The sequence below is a fragment of the Euleptes europaea genome, chromosome 3 (genome assembly GCF_029931775.1).
Source record: "Euleptes europaea isolate rEulEur1 chromosome 3, rEulEur1.hap1, whole genome shotgun sequence".
Lineage (NCBI taxonomy): Eukaryota > Metazoa > Chordata > Lepidosauria > Squamata > Sphaerodactylidae > Euleptes > Euleptes europaea.
In genome coordinates, this window is record NC_079314.1 from 112961627 (window position 1) to 112976688 (window position 15062).

The following is a 15062-nucleotide window of genomic DNA, read 5'->3' on the forward strand; positions in this document are numbered from 1 at the left end:
TGGGTAAAATGAGTACCCAGCTTGCTGGGGGTAAAGGGAAGATGACTGGGGAAGGCGCTGGCAAACCACCCCGTAAAACATAGTCTGCCTAAAACGTTGGGATGAGACGTCACTGCATGGGTCAGGAATGACCCGGTGCTTGCACAGGGGACTACCTTTACTTTTTTTAAAGCAAGCAATCATTTTTTGCGTCGTGTGCCTGGTTAAACTCCGTATAATAAAAATAAGGCCAAGGCCAGTGGTGCAAATAGGTAAGAAGATTTTTTTTATTTCTCAGAACAAAAATTCCCTACGAGTTTCGCCCAAGGGGCTTCTTCAGGGGAATCTGTAGTTATTGCAGCAGTCCTTCAAATGAGCATAATTTCTGTAGCTCTGTGCCAAATGCAGGCATATCAGGACACCGGCAAATTCGTCCCCACTGTCTTATTTCACAAGCTCCTGCATGTGAAACGGCAAATTTTTGTGTGTGGTTTTGTTGTTTCGTTGTCATTTTAAATTATGGAGAGAGATGGGCTTGTTTTAATGTTTTGGATTGTTTGCTGCCTCTTGGTCTCTAAGATCATGGAAAGGCAGCATAAAAATGTTTTCAGTTAATCAACAAATAAAATTATTGTTATCTACGGTATTGTTTTCGTGCTGCTGTTTCTGCAATAGGGTTGACAATGCCAGCTCAAGACATTCCAGGAGATTTGGGGGTGGTATAGGGTTGCCAGCTCTGAGTTGGGAAATTCTTGAAGATTGGGGATGTAGCCTGGGAGGTGCAGGGTTTAAAGAGGAGAAGGGAAGGGAAAGGGCCTCAGTAGGGTATAATGCCAGAGAGTCCACCCTCCAATGCAGCCATTTTCTCCTGGGCAACTGATCTCTGTAGTCTGTAGAGATTGTAATTCCAGGAGATCTCCAGACTAGGGTTGCCACCCTCCAGGTGGTGGCTGGAGATCTCCTGCTATTACAACTGATCTCCAGGTGACAGATCAGCTCACCTGGAGAAAATGCCTGCTTTTGAAGGTAGACTCTATAAGCATTATACCCCACTGAAGTCCCTCCCTTCCTCAAACCCCACCCACCTCAGGCTCCACCCCCAAAATCGCCAGGTATTTCCCAACCCAGAGCTGGTAACCCTCTGGTTGAGAACCACTGAAGTAAATAATACACTTAATTTGATGTTTAAGAAATAGGGGACTGATAGATATACAGTTCAGATACTTTTACTGTTGCAGTGTTGATATGGGGGCATATTTTTGCATGTGTCCAAACTGATCTTGGTAGGAACAATCCACCATATGCATATCTTCTAAACTTCTCCAACTTAGAGGGTGCGTTCACATGTGCCGAATAATGCATTTTCAATCCACTTTCATTGCACTTTGCAGCTGGATTTTACTGTGTGAAATGGCAAAATCCACTTTCAAATGATGGTTAAAGTGAATTGAAAGTGCATTATTCAACATGTGTGCAAGCGCCCAGAGTTATAGTGCCACCTATTTTCAGGAGACAAAGAAGAATAATCTGTGTGAGGATGATGGGGATTGGTTGTGCCTGTCTTTAGAACTTCAAACTCTGGGTTGGAAATTCAATTCTCAAAGGACATTCTGCCAGAGTTAACCTATTGTGGCATAGCAGTTAAAGTGTTAAAACTAGGACCTGGGAGACTAAGGTTAAAATCCCTTCTCTGCCATGTGAGTTTGCTGAGTGATTTTGGGCCAGTAGCACACTCTCAGCCTAACCTACCTCGCAGGGTTGTTGTGAGAATAAAATGGAAGAGGGGACAGTGATGTAAGCCATTTTGGGTCCCGACTGGAGAGAAAGGTGGGGTATAAATGAAGTAAATAAATAGAGCCCATTGGGCTGTAGATCACATGAACACATGAAGCTGCCTGATACTGAATCAGATCCTTGGTCCATCAAAGTCAGTATTGTCTACTCAGACTGGCAGCAGCTCTTCAGGGTCTCAGTCAGAGGTCCTTCACATCACCTACTTGCCTAGTCCCTTAACTGGAGATGCCGGGGATTGAACCTGGGACCTTCTGCATGCCAAGCAGATGCACTGCCACTGATCCACGGCCCCTCAGGTTACTTCTACCTTGGATATCACTTAGGTTATGAAAGATCATTTCCTTTGGGCCAGAGAATAGTCTGAAAGCACATGATAACAGTTTCAGTAGTGAACAAGTCTGGCTCTAGTAGTCTTTGTGGAACAGGTACAATCTGGGAACCAACCACCTGAGGGAAAGCAAAGGATGCATACGATAAACTGATGGAATGAAACAAATGAATGTCACATTTGCCGTGGGGAGGCCACCCAAAATCATGCGCCCTGCCGTAATTTTTGGAAGAGCTGGCTTCATGGATCTCCACCATTGCAGTACACGTCTCCATAATCTCACCTGGTGGCTGTCAGGGACATGAGCTTTAACAAGTGATGTGGGAACTGAGCCAAGGGTATGGTGGAAAGTGCTGGCAGGTCACAGATAACTTAGGGCGACCCCATTGGGATTTCAAGGCAAGAGATTCGAAGGAGGTTTGCCATTGCCTGCCTCTGTGTGGGCTGAGAGAGTACTGAGAGAACAGTGAGTGGCCCAAGGTCGCCCCGCAGGCTTCGTGTGGAGGAGTGGGGAATCGAACCCGGTTCTCCAGATTAGAGTCCAGCATTCTTCACCACTACACCATGCTGGTTCAAGCGTACCAGGGGGCAAAAGACACTGCCAGGCGACAACAGCCTCAAACTCTTTGAATCGACCAGGAAGGGAGTTGCGCATAGACAAGGGCGTCCACAATATCCTCTTGTACTTTTGCAAGCGACAGGGACTTGTGCTGCCCTCTCGACGAGCTTTCCCCCCGTCCCGTCTGGTCACCTTGAAATGCAGCTCCCGGCTCATCCGCCGAAACTCACATACTTTATTTAGCATTCCATCATCCGGCGCCCTCCAACCTCGGTTGCTCTGCTAATGTAAACAGTCAATGTTAAAAGAAGATCACCCAATAACACACAATGCCTGATTGTAGAGATGGTCACATTATTGTTGCGCGTTTGTCCTTGCTCTGTTTTCTAATCGTGCCCGGACCTGGTTCACATTACAATGGAAAACATCTTCAGGAGAGGTGTTTAATTTTGTTCACCTTGTTGTCCTTGAAATAACAGACTAATGCAACTCGCTGATACATACCCCCCCCTTATCCCTTTGCATTCATTACCAACCATTGTATTGCCTCCCCATTACCTTGGACTATGCGTGCTCCAGGAAGCACTGGTTTAGCATGCGTGTGGTGCTGTTGTGAGGCGTCTCTCTTCAGCGCATAATGTTGGAAGCAACTTTGTTCAGTGAAGGGAACCGCCAATAACTTCCACTCAACTCTTTTCACATTAGGTTGTCAGCTACCATTTTTAAACAGTGCTTGGCCACCCAAACTCCTCCACATGCAGTGGGTGAGAGCCAGCATGGTGTAGTGGTTAAGAGCGGTGGTTTGGAGCAGTGGACTCTGATCTGGAGAACCAGGTTTGATTCCCCGCTCCTCCAAATGAGCGGCGGAGGCTAATCTGGTGAACTGGGTTGGTTTGCCCACTCCTCCATATGAAGCCTGCTGGGCAGCCTTGGGCAAGTCACAGCTCGGTTAGAGATCTCTCAGCCCCACCTACCTCACAGGGTGTCTGTTGTGGGGAGGGAAAGGGAAGGTGCTTGTAAGCCGGTACTCCTTAAGTGGTAGAGAAAGTCGGCATATAAAAAACAATTCTTCCTATCATTTTGGGATCTTATCCACTCTATGGTTGGTTTGATTTTTTTTTCCCTGGACACTTTCATCAAAGGTTTACTTCAGACATTACAGTGCTTTCATAAGCCTCTTTGTGCCTCCTTGGACAGAGGGAAAAATGGAATAAGTAAAAAGGAAATACGTGTTGTTATTGTTTTCAAACTACTTCTAAAATGAACTACTTCTAAAAATGAAAGTTGTGACATGGGATTCTGGAAACAAAGTTGTCAATCAGGAATGCTTGTCAGGGATGTAGGATTGTGTATTCGGTAGCAAATCTAGGTTTGTTCCTAGATGGACATGGATAGGAACCCCCCCCCCCAAAAAAAAGAAGTCCAGGGTTAGAACATAAGAACATAAGGAAGGCCATGCTGGATCAGACCAAGGCCCATTGAGTCCAGCAGTCTGTTCACACAGTGGCCAACCAGGTGCCTTTAGGCAGCCCACAAACAAGACGGCTGCGGCAGCACCATCTTGCCTGTGTTCCACAGCACCTAATATAATAGGCATGCTCCTCTGATCCTGGAGAGAATAGGGATGCATCATGACTAGTATCCATTTTTACTAGTAGCCATGAATACCCCTCTCCTCCATGAACATGTCCACTCCCCTCGTAAAGCCTTCCAAGTTGGCAGCCATCACCACACCCTGGGGCAGGAAGTTCCACAATTTAATGATGCTTTATGTGAAGAAACACTTACTATTATCTGTTTTGAATCTCTCACCCTCCAGCTTCAGCAGATGACCCCATGTTCTGGTATTATGAGAGAGAGAGAAAACGTCTCCCTGTCCACTCTCTCCATAACATGCATGATTTTATAGACCTCTATCATGTCTCCCCTTAACCAGCACTTTGGGGTCAGGAAGCAATTTTCCTCCAGGCCAAATTGCCATCTTCTGGGTATGGAGCAGGGGTCACTGGAGGTGTATGTGTGTGGGGGAGGTAGTTGTGAATTTCCTGCAGTGTGCAGAGGGTTGGACTACATGACCCTGGAGGTCCTTTCCAACTCTATGTTTCTATGATTCTAAGCTCGGGGGAGAAGCCGCTTCCAACTAGCATTGGTTCCGTACACTGATCAACTTCTTCACCCTTTCTTTCCACTTTTTTTTTTTGTAGCAGTTGTATGCTGCCCAGCTTGCTGCAATGCAAGTATCCCCAGGAGGAAAAATGCCTGGCATCCCCCAAAGCAACATTGGTGCGGCAGTATCGCCAACCAGCATCCACACAGACAAGAGCACAACCAGCCCTCCACCCAAAAGCAAGGTAATGTAAGATGTTACTCTTGGGCTTTCTCACTGTCGCGAAAGGGTACTGGCATGATATCTACGGTCATTTATGCATGGGTACTGGGACTCATGTTTGCCCCCAGTCTGGCTCAGTTGTTCCTTGGAGTTCTGCATGCTTTCAATCCATTAGAGATGACCTCGCTGCCAGCCCTTGCAGTGTCCGGGTCTTCCCGTTCCTCTGTTAAGACAAGTCTTCCCTCTCCCCTGAGCTCAGCCTGGCTAAAATCTCCATGCAGAAAGCACTGGACACAGAAGCTTGCTTTCTCTCACAGCCAGTCACAAAGCAGCGTGTAAAGTGGCGGGGATTCAAATGCTTCCTGCTTCCTCTGAGCTCTTCCTGAGCTAAAGAAAGGCTTTTTAAAACTGAGGCTTGGATTTCTCCCCCCTTCCTTTCAGATTGCTCCATTTTTTGTTCTTAAGATGCTTTTTTATGCAGCAATTGGGTTTGGGGGGGAGAATTTTCTCTCACAGTGAGCACTGCAAAGTAAGGCAATTACAAAGCAGCATTTAAAGGGGCGGGGACTTGATTTGAGCTTGGAGAATGCTGGTGCATAGATTCCCAACAGGAAAGTGTGGGTCCAGCGAGCAATGAACCTCAGGTAAAACTCCCATGCATAAATGACCTATGTAACTTATAAACAAGAGTTTGTAATAACATGCTGCTTTAAAGCTCCTTCTCTTGGTTGCTGCTTTAAAGCTCCTTCTCTTGGTTTCATCTTATTCACCAGTAAGCCCTCCTCCTTGATAGTCAGCTGACCTGGCCTTGGTCCCAGGCTTCTGTAAATTTGTGGTTGGGCTACCGTAACATGCTCCATGTGGGGCTTCCCAATGGTTGCCTGGAGTTAACAGATGAGCACGTATTATGTCAGTAACGAAGCTGCTGGTTGTTCATTTCCGTATTCAGTCCAAGGGGCCAGTTCTTACCTTTCAAGCCCTTCAAGAACTGGAGCCCACATAGCTGAAGGACTCTCTCTCCCTGTATGAACCCGTAGACCGGTAATATCCCTCTGGGCTGTTGTTATTTCCTATGTCTCTCCCCCCGGGGGGGTGTGATACCCTTCTGCCCAAGACAGTGGCTTTTCAGTTGTAGCCCCACTGCTGTGGAAAGGCTTAACAAAGGACAGCCCATTCAGAACTGACCTTCTGATAGAAGACATGAGCTGTGAAGAAGGGAGCTGTGGGTCACGAAAGCTCATACCATGTCAGAAATTTTGTTAGTCTTTAAGAGCGGTTAGTCTTTAGAGTGGTTCCTCAGTGGAACAGGCTTCCTTTGGAGGTGGTAAGTGCTCCTTCCCTGGAAGTTTTGAAGCAGAGGCTAGCTCATCTGTCAGCAATTCTGATACTATGACCTTAGGCAGATCATGAGAGGGAGGGCATCTTGGCCATTTTCTAGGCATGTAGGGGTCGCTGGGGGAGTGTGGGGGAGGTAGTTGTGAATTTCCTGCATTGTGCAGGGGGTTGGACTAGATGACCCTGGTGGTCCCTTCCAACTCTATGATTCTATGATTCTAAGATGCTACTGGACTCTTGCTCTTTTTTACTTCTGAAGGAAGGCCGTGCTATTTTGCAAGAGTTTCCTGCCGACACTGGGTAGATTGCAGGAGAATTGTTCCAGAGTGGAGGTGTATAGCGGGGTCTGAATTTGGAGGGAAGTATTCATTAAAAAGTGTTTTATAGGGGGGTTAGCTGTTTTTTCTGAATGGGGGAAAGAAAGTCACAAATGTTCTAATGAAATACATGTAATGAATTGCAAGCATTCCTGGCTTGGAAGATGCCACTTCTGTATCTGATAATGTGAATAGCCATTTAATTACTGAGTCATCTGTGGTCATGCCTGGCGCATGCCTAGTGCACTTGATGCGTGCACCAACTTCTATAAATTTGTGGATTTTCTGTGAGTCCCCTTGATCTTCTCTTCCAAAGGAACAGGCTGAATATTATCATTTGAAATTTATTGGTAATGATGACGATGATGATGATCAATAGTAATACTAATAGCTGTCATCACCAAGTATAAATGGTACTGTTCTACGGTTGCAACAAACCACTCTGTACCCTATAGCATCTTTGCAGCCCTTTGAACTTAAATCCAGAGTCAGGATTTCTAGGTGTATTATAATGATGTCTGTAATCAGGGCAGATTACATAAGTTAAAAAATAGGTTTTTAATGTACTGTAGATCTAATCACAGACCAGTCAGTGTCTTCTCTGGTTTAATCCTAAATTGTAGGATTCAGAGAGAAAGAACTGGGGCTCAGTATTAGGGAATCTTCTTTGCATGCACAATGTCTCAAGTTCAGCTGATATCCCACCGTGGTGTAGTGGTTAAGAGCAGCAGACTCTAATTTGGAGAACCGGGTTTGATTCCCCACTCCTCCACATGAGCAGCAGACTCTAATCTGGAGAACCAGGTTTGATTTCTTACTAATAGAATCATAGAGTTGGGCCATACAGGCCATCTAATCCAACCCCCCTTGCTCAATGCAGAAAAAGCCTAGAGCATCCCTGACAAGTGTTTGTCCAGCCTCTGCTTAAAGACTGCCAGCGAAGGGGAGATCACCACCTCCCTAGGTAGCCGATTCCACTGTTAAACAACTCTTACTATTAAAAAAAATTCCTATTATCCAGCCCAAAATTTAAACCCATTATTGGGAGTCCTATCCTCTACTGCCAACAGGTACAGCTTCCTGCCCTCCTCTAAGTGATAGCTCTTCAAATACTCAAAGTACTGCTGTTCTGTGAAACACAGGCAGGATAATGCTGCTGCAGTCGTCTTGTTTGTGGGCTTCCTAGAGGAACCTGGTTGGCCACTGTGTGAACAGACTGCTGGATTTGATGGGCCTTGGTCTGATCCAGCACGGCTTTACTTATGTTCTTATGTTCTCTGCAGGATCAGAGGAGCATGCCCATTATAATAGGTGGTGTGGAACACAGGCAGGACAATGCTGCTGCAGTTGTCTTGTTTGTGGGCTTCCTAGAGGCCCCTGGTTGGCCACTGTGTGAACAGACTGCTGGATTTGATGGGCCTGGTCTGATCCAGCATGGCTTTACTTATGTTCTTATCATGGGTGGCCTTGGGCTGGTCACAGTTTTCTGAGGACTCTCTCAGCCCCGCCTACCTCACAAGGTGCCTGTTGAGAGAGCTCTAAGAGAGCTGTGGCTAACCCAAGGTCACCCAACTAGCTTTGTGTGGAGGAGCGGGGAAACAAATCCCGTTTACCAGATTAGCCTCCGCCGCTCATGTGGAGGAGTGGGGAATCAAACCCGGCTCTCCAGATTATACTCCACCGCTCCAAACCACTGCTCTTAACCACTACACCACACTGGGTTGGGTACACTCTTGGGTGCTCTGTAGTTGGTTGCACTTTTCGTTCAGCAATGACAGAAAGCTCGATGAAAACATGCTCTCTCTTTCCCCTCCATCCAGTGTCCTCTAGCGCACTGTCCGTGCTCTTCCATCGCGTCACAGCAGATTCCTTGAAGTGACAGAGCGGCGCCTCATATTTTTAGCCTAACGGTAAAGAAGAGGCCCGGATTAAAAATAGACACGCAAATAAATAATGCCCATTGAATGTTCAATTACCTGTAGGTTCCTGGGGACAGAAGTGATGGATGAGAGGACAGATGTCGTTGTGGTAACAGCATCAGATTTAAGAACTGCAGTCAAACGTATTCGCGGGACTGTTCCTTCCCCTCCATGAGTGACCCTTTTTTTTGGGGGGGGGGAATAATCAGATCCTCTGAGCTCATCTTAGCCTGTGATCAGAATGCCTGTTTAGACGGCCGTCTCTTCCAGGCAGGGAACGGATGGACCCTCTCCGGCTGAGTTGCGTGGAGCTTGTTTTTTTATATGAGTTGGTTTTATATGCCAACTTTCTCTTAAGGAAGACTCAGACCGGCTTACAATCACCTTCCCTTCCCCTCCCCACAACAGACACCCTGTGAGGTAGGTGGGGCTGAGAGAGAGTGACTAGCCCTAGGTCACCCAGATGGCTTCGTGTGTAGGAGTGGGGAAACAAATCCAGTTCACCAGATTAGCGTCCGCCACTCATGGGGAGGAGTGGGGAATCAAACCCGGTTCTCCAGATGAGAGTCCACCTCTCCAAACCACCTCTTTTAACCACTATACCACGCTGGCTCTCACATTATTGAATGTCCCATCTTGTTGATTGTATTGACTCACTCTGTGTAATCCGCCTTGACAGACAGACAGGCAGGCAGGCAGGTTCCTCCAGTTCAGGTTCTATTTAGTTAATATCTGATTGCATGGTGGTGGTGGTAGAAAGTGTCGTCAAGTCATGGCAACCCCATAGGGTTTTCAAGTTAAGAGATGTTTAGAGGTGGTTTGCCATTGCCTGCCTCCGTGTGGGCTGAGAGAGTTCAGAGAAAACTGTGACTGGCCCAAGGTCACCCAGCAGGCTTCATGTAGAGAAATCAAACCCAGTTTTCCAGATTAGAGCTCTTTTTAAAAAAAAAACTTTTTATTTTCAACACAACATAAAACAAAGCACACAACATACATACATTTCGCATAGCTGTGACATTTATCAGCTGTTATTTGTATCGATTCTATAACAATCCATACCTTCTAGTATTCTAGAAAATTGTTTGTGTGTCTAAAATATAAAATATAAACAAACTTTGAAACAGAAAGAGGGGGGAATCTAAACACACTGACATATCTTCTTGCAGGATACATGAGTTACAATTCTTATTGTTATATAGTTCCGCTTAAGTGCAGTAAGCCTTTCTGTTAGCCCATATAATAAAGTATGTAGCAATGTGTAATTATACTATGTATTTTATAAATCTAATGATATATGCCAGCTTGGAGGGCTTTAAGAAGGGGGTGGACATATTCATGGAGGAGAGGGGTATTCATGGCTATTAGTTAGAATGGATACTAGTCATGCTGCATACTTATTCTCTCTAGTTTCAGAGGAGCATGCCTATTATTTTGGGTGCGGTGGAACCCAGGCAGGATGGTGCTGCTGCACTTGTCTTGTTTGTGGCTTCCTGGAGGCACCTGGTTGGCCACTGTGTGAAGAGACTGCTGGACTTGATGGTCCTTGGTCTGATCCAGCAGGGCCTTTCTTATGTTCTTATGTTAACCTAATATATGCTTTCGTCCAGGGGTCCTCAAACTACGGCCCGAGGGCCGGATCCGGCCCGTCAGGGTCCTGAACCCGGCCCCTTTTAAAAATTGAGCCACAAGGTAATGCTGGGAAGAAGTGTGTTGATCCCCGAGGGATGTGCCGGGGCGGAGCAACGACCTTTTCTCCCCCCCTTTGTGGGGGAAAAAAGAAAGTGACGCTTAGCGTGGGAGGGGATGAGCTCGCCCGGCCACTGTTGCTCCCAGGAAGCCGCGCCACAGCGGGAGCCCTCTCCGGCCACCATCCGTGCGCCAGCCGTGGCGGACTGACCGCCGAGCCTCTCACAGCAGCCGCCGCCTGAGCTGAGACAATGGAGCGACGCTGCCAGAGGCAGCCGCGACCGGCGGACAGCGCAGTGGCGATGATGGCCACCGCCTTCCTTCTCCTGCTGGGCGCCCTCGTCCTCCTGCTGGCTCCGGCAGCCGCCTTGATGGAGGTGAAGGAGTGCGACAAGCCCTGCGCCAACGGAGAGCACTGCCAGCCCAGCACCAGCCAGTGCGAGTGCCAGCCCGGCTGGGTGGGCGACCAGTGCCAGCACTGCGGGGGGCGCTTCCGGTGAGACGGGGGCGGAGGGAGGGAGAGAGGGGGAGATCCCTGATCCCTGGGGGGGATCAGGCGGAGCTCTTTGTGTGCAATGGGGAGGTTAAAATAGGGTTGCCACCCTCCAGGTGCGGCCTTGAGATATCTTGGGATTACAGCTGATGTCCAGGCAACAGAGATCAGGGGAGGGGCCCTGACTCAGTGCTGGAGCATCTGCTCAGCATGCGGAAGGTCCGAGGTTCAATTCCCGGCATCTCCAATTAAAGGGACCAGGCAAGTAGGTGAATTGAAAGACCTCAGCCTGAGATCATGGCTCAGTGGTCGAGCATCTGCTTGGCATGCAGCAGGTCCCAAGTAGGTGATGTGAAAGACCTCTCTGCCTGAGACCCTGGAGAGCCGCTGCCGGGCTGAGTAGACAATACTGACTTTGATGGACCGAGGGTCTGATTCAGTATAAGGCAGCTTCATGTGTTCATGTGACGACCGTTCACTTCCTCCCAGCTCCCTACACATGGGAGGGAAGAAGAAAGAGAGACAAACCGCGAGGACAGGAGAGCCACACTGACTCCCATTAGCCACAACCACCCTCCTGCAAAAAGTATAGTCCGGCCCCCAACAGTGTTTGAGGGACAGTGAACTGGCCCTCTGTTTAAAAAGTTTGAGGACCCCTGCTTTAGCCTATTCACATAGTATAGTTATACTGAAATACCATGTAATAATCATATAATATAGTTCTAAACAGTCCACCGCTCTTAACCACTACACCATATTAGCTCCCACACTGGGGAGGGGCCGTCACTCAGTGGTAGAGCATCTGCTTAGCATATGGAAGGACCCAGGTTCAATCCCCGGCATCTCCAGTTAAAGGGACTAGGCAAGTAGGTGATATGAAAGACCTCAGCCTGAGACCCTGGAGAGCTGCTGTCGGTCTGAGTAGGCAATACTGACTTGGATGGACCAAGGGTCTGATTCAGTATAAGGCAGCTTCATGTGTTCATGTGTTCATCATCCGTTTGCATACCTCTGGTAAACTGAGAAAGGTCAGCAGGAAAACTGTGTAGGGTAGTGGTTATGGTGATGTCCTTAGATCAAGGAGACTTGAGCTTGAAGCATAGTCAGTGGAATGTGGTGTTTAGAGTGTTGGACTACAACCAAGGTGACTCCTTTTCACATCTGTACTCTGCTGTGAAGTTCACCGGGTGTCCATCATCCAGTCACTCTCTCTCTCTCTGTCTCAGGCTAAACTGCCTCACAGGGTTGTTGTGAGGATTGGATGAGGGAAAAGGGCCAGGTGCACCATTCTGAGCTCCTGAGAGGAAGGGCCGGGTCAGCATGAACCCGTCAAATCCATAGTCTGGCCACAAAGCTGATTGGGTGACTTTGGACCACTTGCTCTCCTTCAGCCTAACCTACTTTGTAGGATTGTTACGATAATAAAAGGGATAATCCCCTGTATGTATACCACGGAGAGCCTTAGAGACAGGATAGAATATGAATTTGGCCTGAATAAGCAACTTCATATATCCATTTTGAGGCACTCGCCTGGTAGTACAAATGGTGGTTGTAAAAATGTGCAAACCCCCCTGCCCCAAAAAATATTTAACTTTCACACACGCCGAATAATGCACTTTCAATCCACTTTGCAGCCGGATTTTACTGTGTGAAACAGCAAAATCCACTTGCAAACAATCATTAAAGTGCATTGAAAGTGGATTGGATGTGCATTATTCAGCATAAATATTCAGGAGCTGGGTATGTTTAGCCTGACGAGGAGAAGGCTGAGAGGGGATATAACCATCTTCAAGTACTCGAAGGGCTGTCATATAGAGGAGGGTGCCGAGTTGTTTTCTGTTGCTCCAGAAGGTCAGACCAGAACCAACGGGTTGAAATTAATTCAAAAGTTTCCGTCTAGACATTAGGAAGAATTTTCTAACTGACAGAACAGAACAGGTTAGTGGAACAGGCTTCCTCGGGAGGTGGTGGGCTCTCCTTCCCTGGAGGTTTTTAAGCAGAGGCTAGATGGCCATTTGTCAGCAATGCTGATTCTATGACTTTAGGCAGTTCATGAGAGGGAGGGCATCTTGGCCATCTTCTGGGCATGGAGTATGGGTCACTGGGGGTGTGTGGGGGAGGTAGTTGTGAATTTCCTGCATTGTGCAGGGGGTTGGACTAGATGACCCTTGTGGTCCCCTCGAACTCTACGATTCTATGTGTGAAAATGCCCTTATAAACTGAGCACAGGAAGCAGGACAGAAGTTCACTGTCCGTAGCTAGGGTTGCCAGGCGCCCACTGAAGGTGCGGGATCCCCCGCCCCAAGCAGCCACCCCTGTCACTGCTCAGCTGGCCGGCGGGGGTGGGTGGGAATGGTGTAAACAGGGTGGGGGACATCAGGAGCACCCCGACGTGCTGTCATTGCTCTCCCTGCTCCCAGAAGTGACGTCAGCATGTTGCTGGTAGATGCCAGGGATGCTCTGAAAAACTCTGTGGTTAAAACATAGATAGGGTGGCCAGGTCCCTCTTCGCCACTGACAGGAGGTTTTTGGGGCGGAGCCTGAGGAGAGCGGGGTTTGGGGAGGGGAGGGACTTCAATGCCATGGAGTCCAATAGCCAAAGAGGCCATTTTCTCCAGGGGAGCTGATCTCTGTCACCTGGAGATCAGTTGCAATAGCCAGAGATCTCCAGCTAGGTTGGCAACCCTAACTCCAGGGGAAGTGAACTTCGTAGTCTGGAGATCCGTTGTAACTCAAGGAGATCTCAAGGTCTCAGCCGGAGGTTGGTAACCCTATTGGACACATCCTTTCATACTTTAACTCAGACTGCACTTGGAGGCTTTCGTGACACATTGCAGTGTGTCGAGGCTTGGAAAGATGGATTTTGATCCGTGAGACCCTAACCGTAGAGTCTTGCCCAAAGGCCCGAGTGTTGCTGGCACGACGTGCTGATGTCACTTGTGGTACACACAGGAAGTGACTTCAACAACATCAGCACATTCCCAGCAAGGGGCCCCACAACCCGCTAATTCCCCCCTGCCCATTGCCAAGGAGAACTATGGGTAGCCAGCCCCCCACTCCTCACACTCACACCAGTTATTTGCACAACCAAGCAAGGGCACTTCCCCACCCCCTGTGTACAGTTTACAAGGATATTGGTTCTTGAAGGTTATCCGGGCTGTGTAACCGTGGTCTTGGTATTTTCTTTCCTGACGTTTCGCCCGCAGCTGTGGCAGGCATCTTCAGAGGAGTAACACTGAAGGACAGTGTCTCTCAGTGTCAAGTGTGTAGGAAGAGTAATATATATAGTCAGAAAGGGGTTGGGTTTGAGCTGAATCATTGTCCTGCAAAAAGTATCAAAGGCAATGTGCTAATCATTGTCCTGTAAGTATCAAGATCATTGTCCTGTAAGTATCAAGTATCAAGTATAGTTTACAAGGAGTTTCCTGCAAGCCTTCAGCAGTTTATTAAAGGAGATTCCTGTGTCTGAAAATCCCAGATCTGATTTTATAGCTCAGCCCATGTTTACTTTGTAGCGCTCCTGGTAATTCAAAAGGCCCCACCTGTCAGTAAATCTAATCTGCCTCCAACTACAACCTGAATCCGTTCTCCTCTTCATAAGAACACAAGAAAAGCCATGCTGAATCAGACCAAGCCCAACAAGTCCAGCACTCTGTTCACACAGTGGCCAACCAGGTGCTTCTAGGAAGCCCACAAACAAGACGGCTGCAGCAGCATTGTCCTGCCTGTGCTCCACAACACCTAATATAATAGGCATGCTCCTCTGATCCTGGAGAGAATAGGTAAGCATCATGACTAGTATCCGTTTTGACCAGTAACCCTAAATAGCCCTAAGTGAACATGTCCACTCCCCTCTTAAAGCCTTCAAAGTTGGCAGCCATCACCACATCCTGGCGCAGGGAGTTCCACAATTGAACTATGCGTTGTGTAAAGAAAAACTTCCTTTTATCAGTTTTGAATCTCTCACCCACCCACCCCCCAGCTTCAGCAGATGATTCCGCGTTCTAGTATTATGAGAGAGGGAGAAAAGCTTCCTTCAGTCTTCTACTTTTTTAAAAAGCTCTTTTTCTTGGGTGGTTCAGGACAGAAGCTAAATTTATCCGCAAATTGAAAGCGGGATGGAGGGGGGGGGGGGAGAGAGAAGTGGTCCCAAGGATGTATGTGTGTGATATAGTGAAGGGGGGTGGATGTTCCAAAAGGCTGTAAAATTGTGCAGCGTGATCCTTCTGAAGCCTGCTGTTTTCAATCTGCTGCGTGCCAGTTGGAGTCTCAGAGAGAGAGGCGGGAAGGGGGGCATCGGCGGCCGAGGAAACGGATAACGCT

The 15062-nt window shown here is 47.9% G+C and overlaps 1 protein-coding gene across 3 annotated transcripts in view; it reads left to right on the forward strand.

Moving 5' to 3' along the window:
* SOX5 (SRY-box transcription factor 5) overlaps nt 1–15062 on the forward strand; it is a 444166-nt gene that overhangs the window by 329497 nt on the left and 99607 nt on the right. For 2 of the 3 annotated variants that reach the window (XM_056846727.1, XM_056846728.1), the window contains exon 9: nt 4865–5011. In XM_056846727.1, coding sequence (XP_056702705.1) covers nt 4865–5011 — 147 coding nt within the window. The remainder of the gene's footprint in view (nt 1–4864; nt 5012–15062) is intronic. The other variant, XM_056846729.1, reaches the window with a different exon arrangement.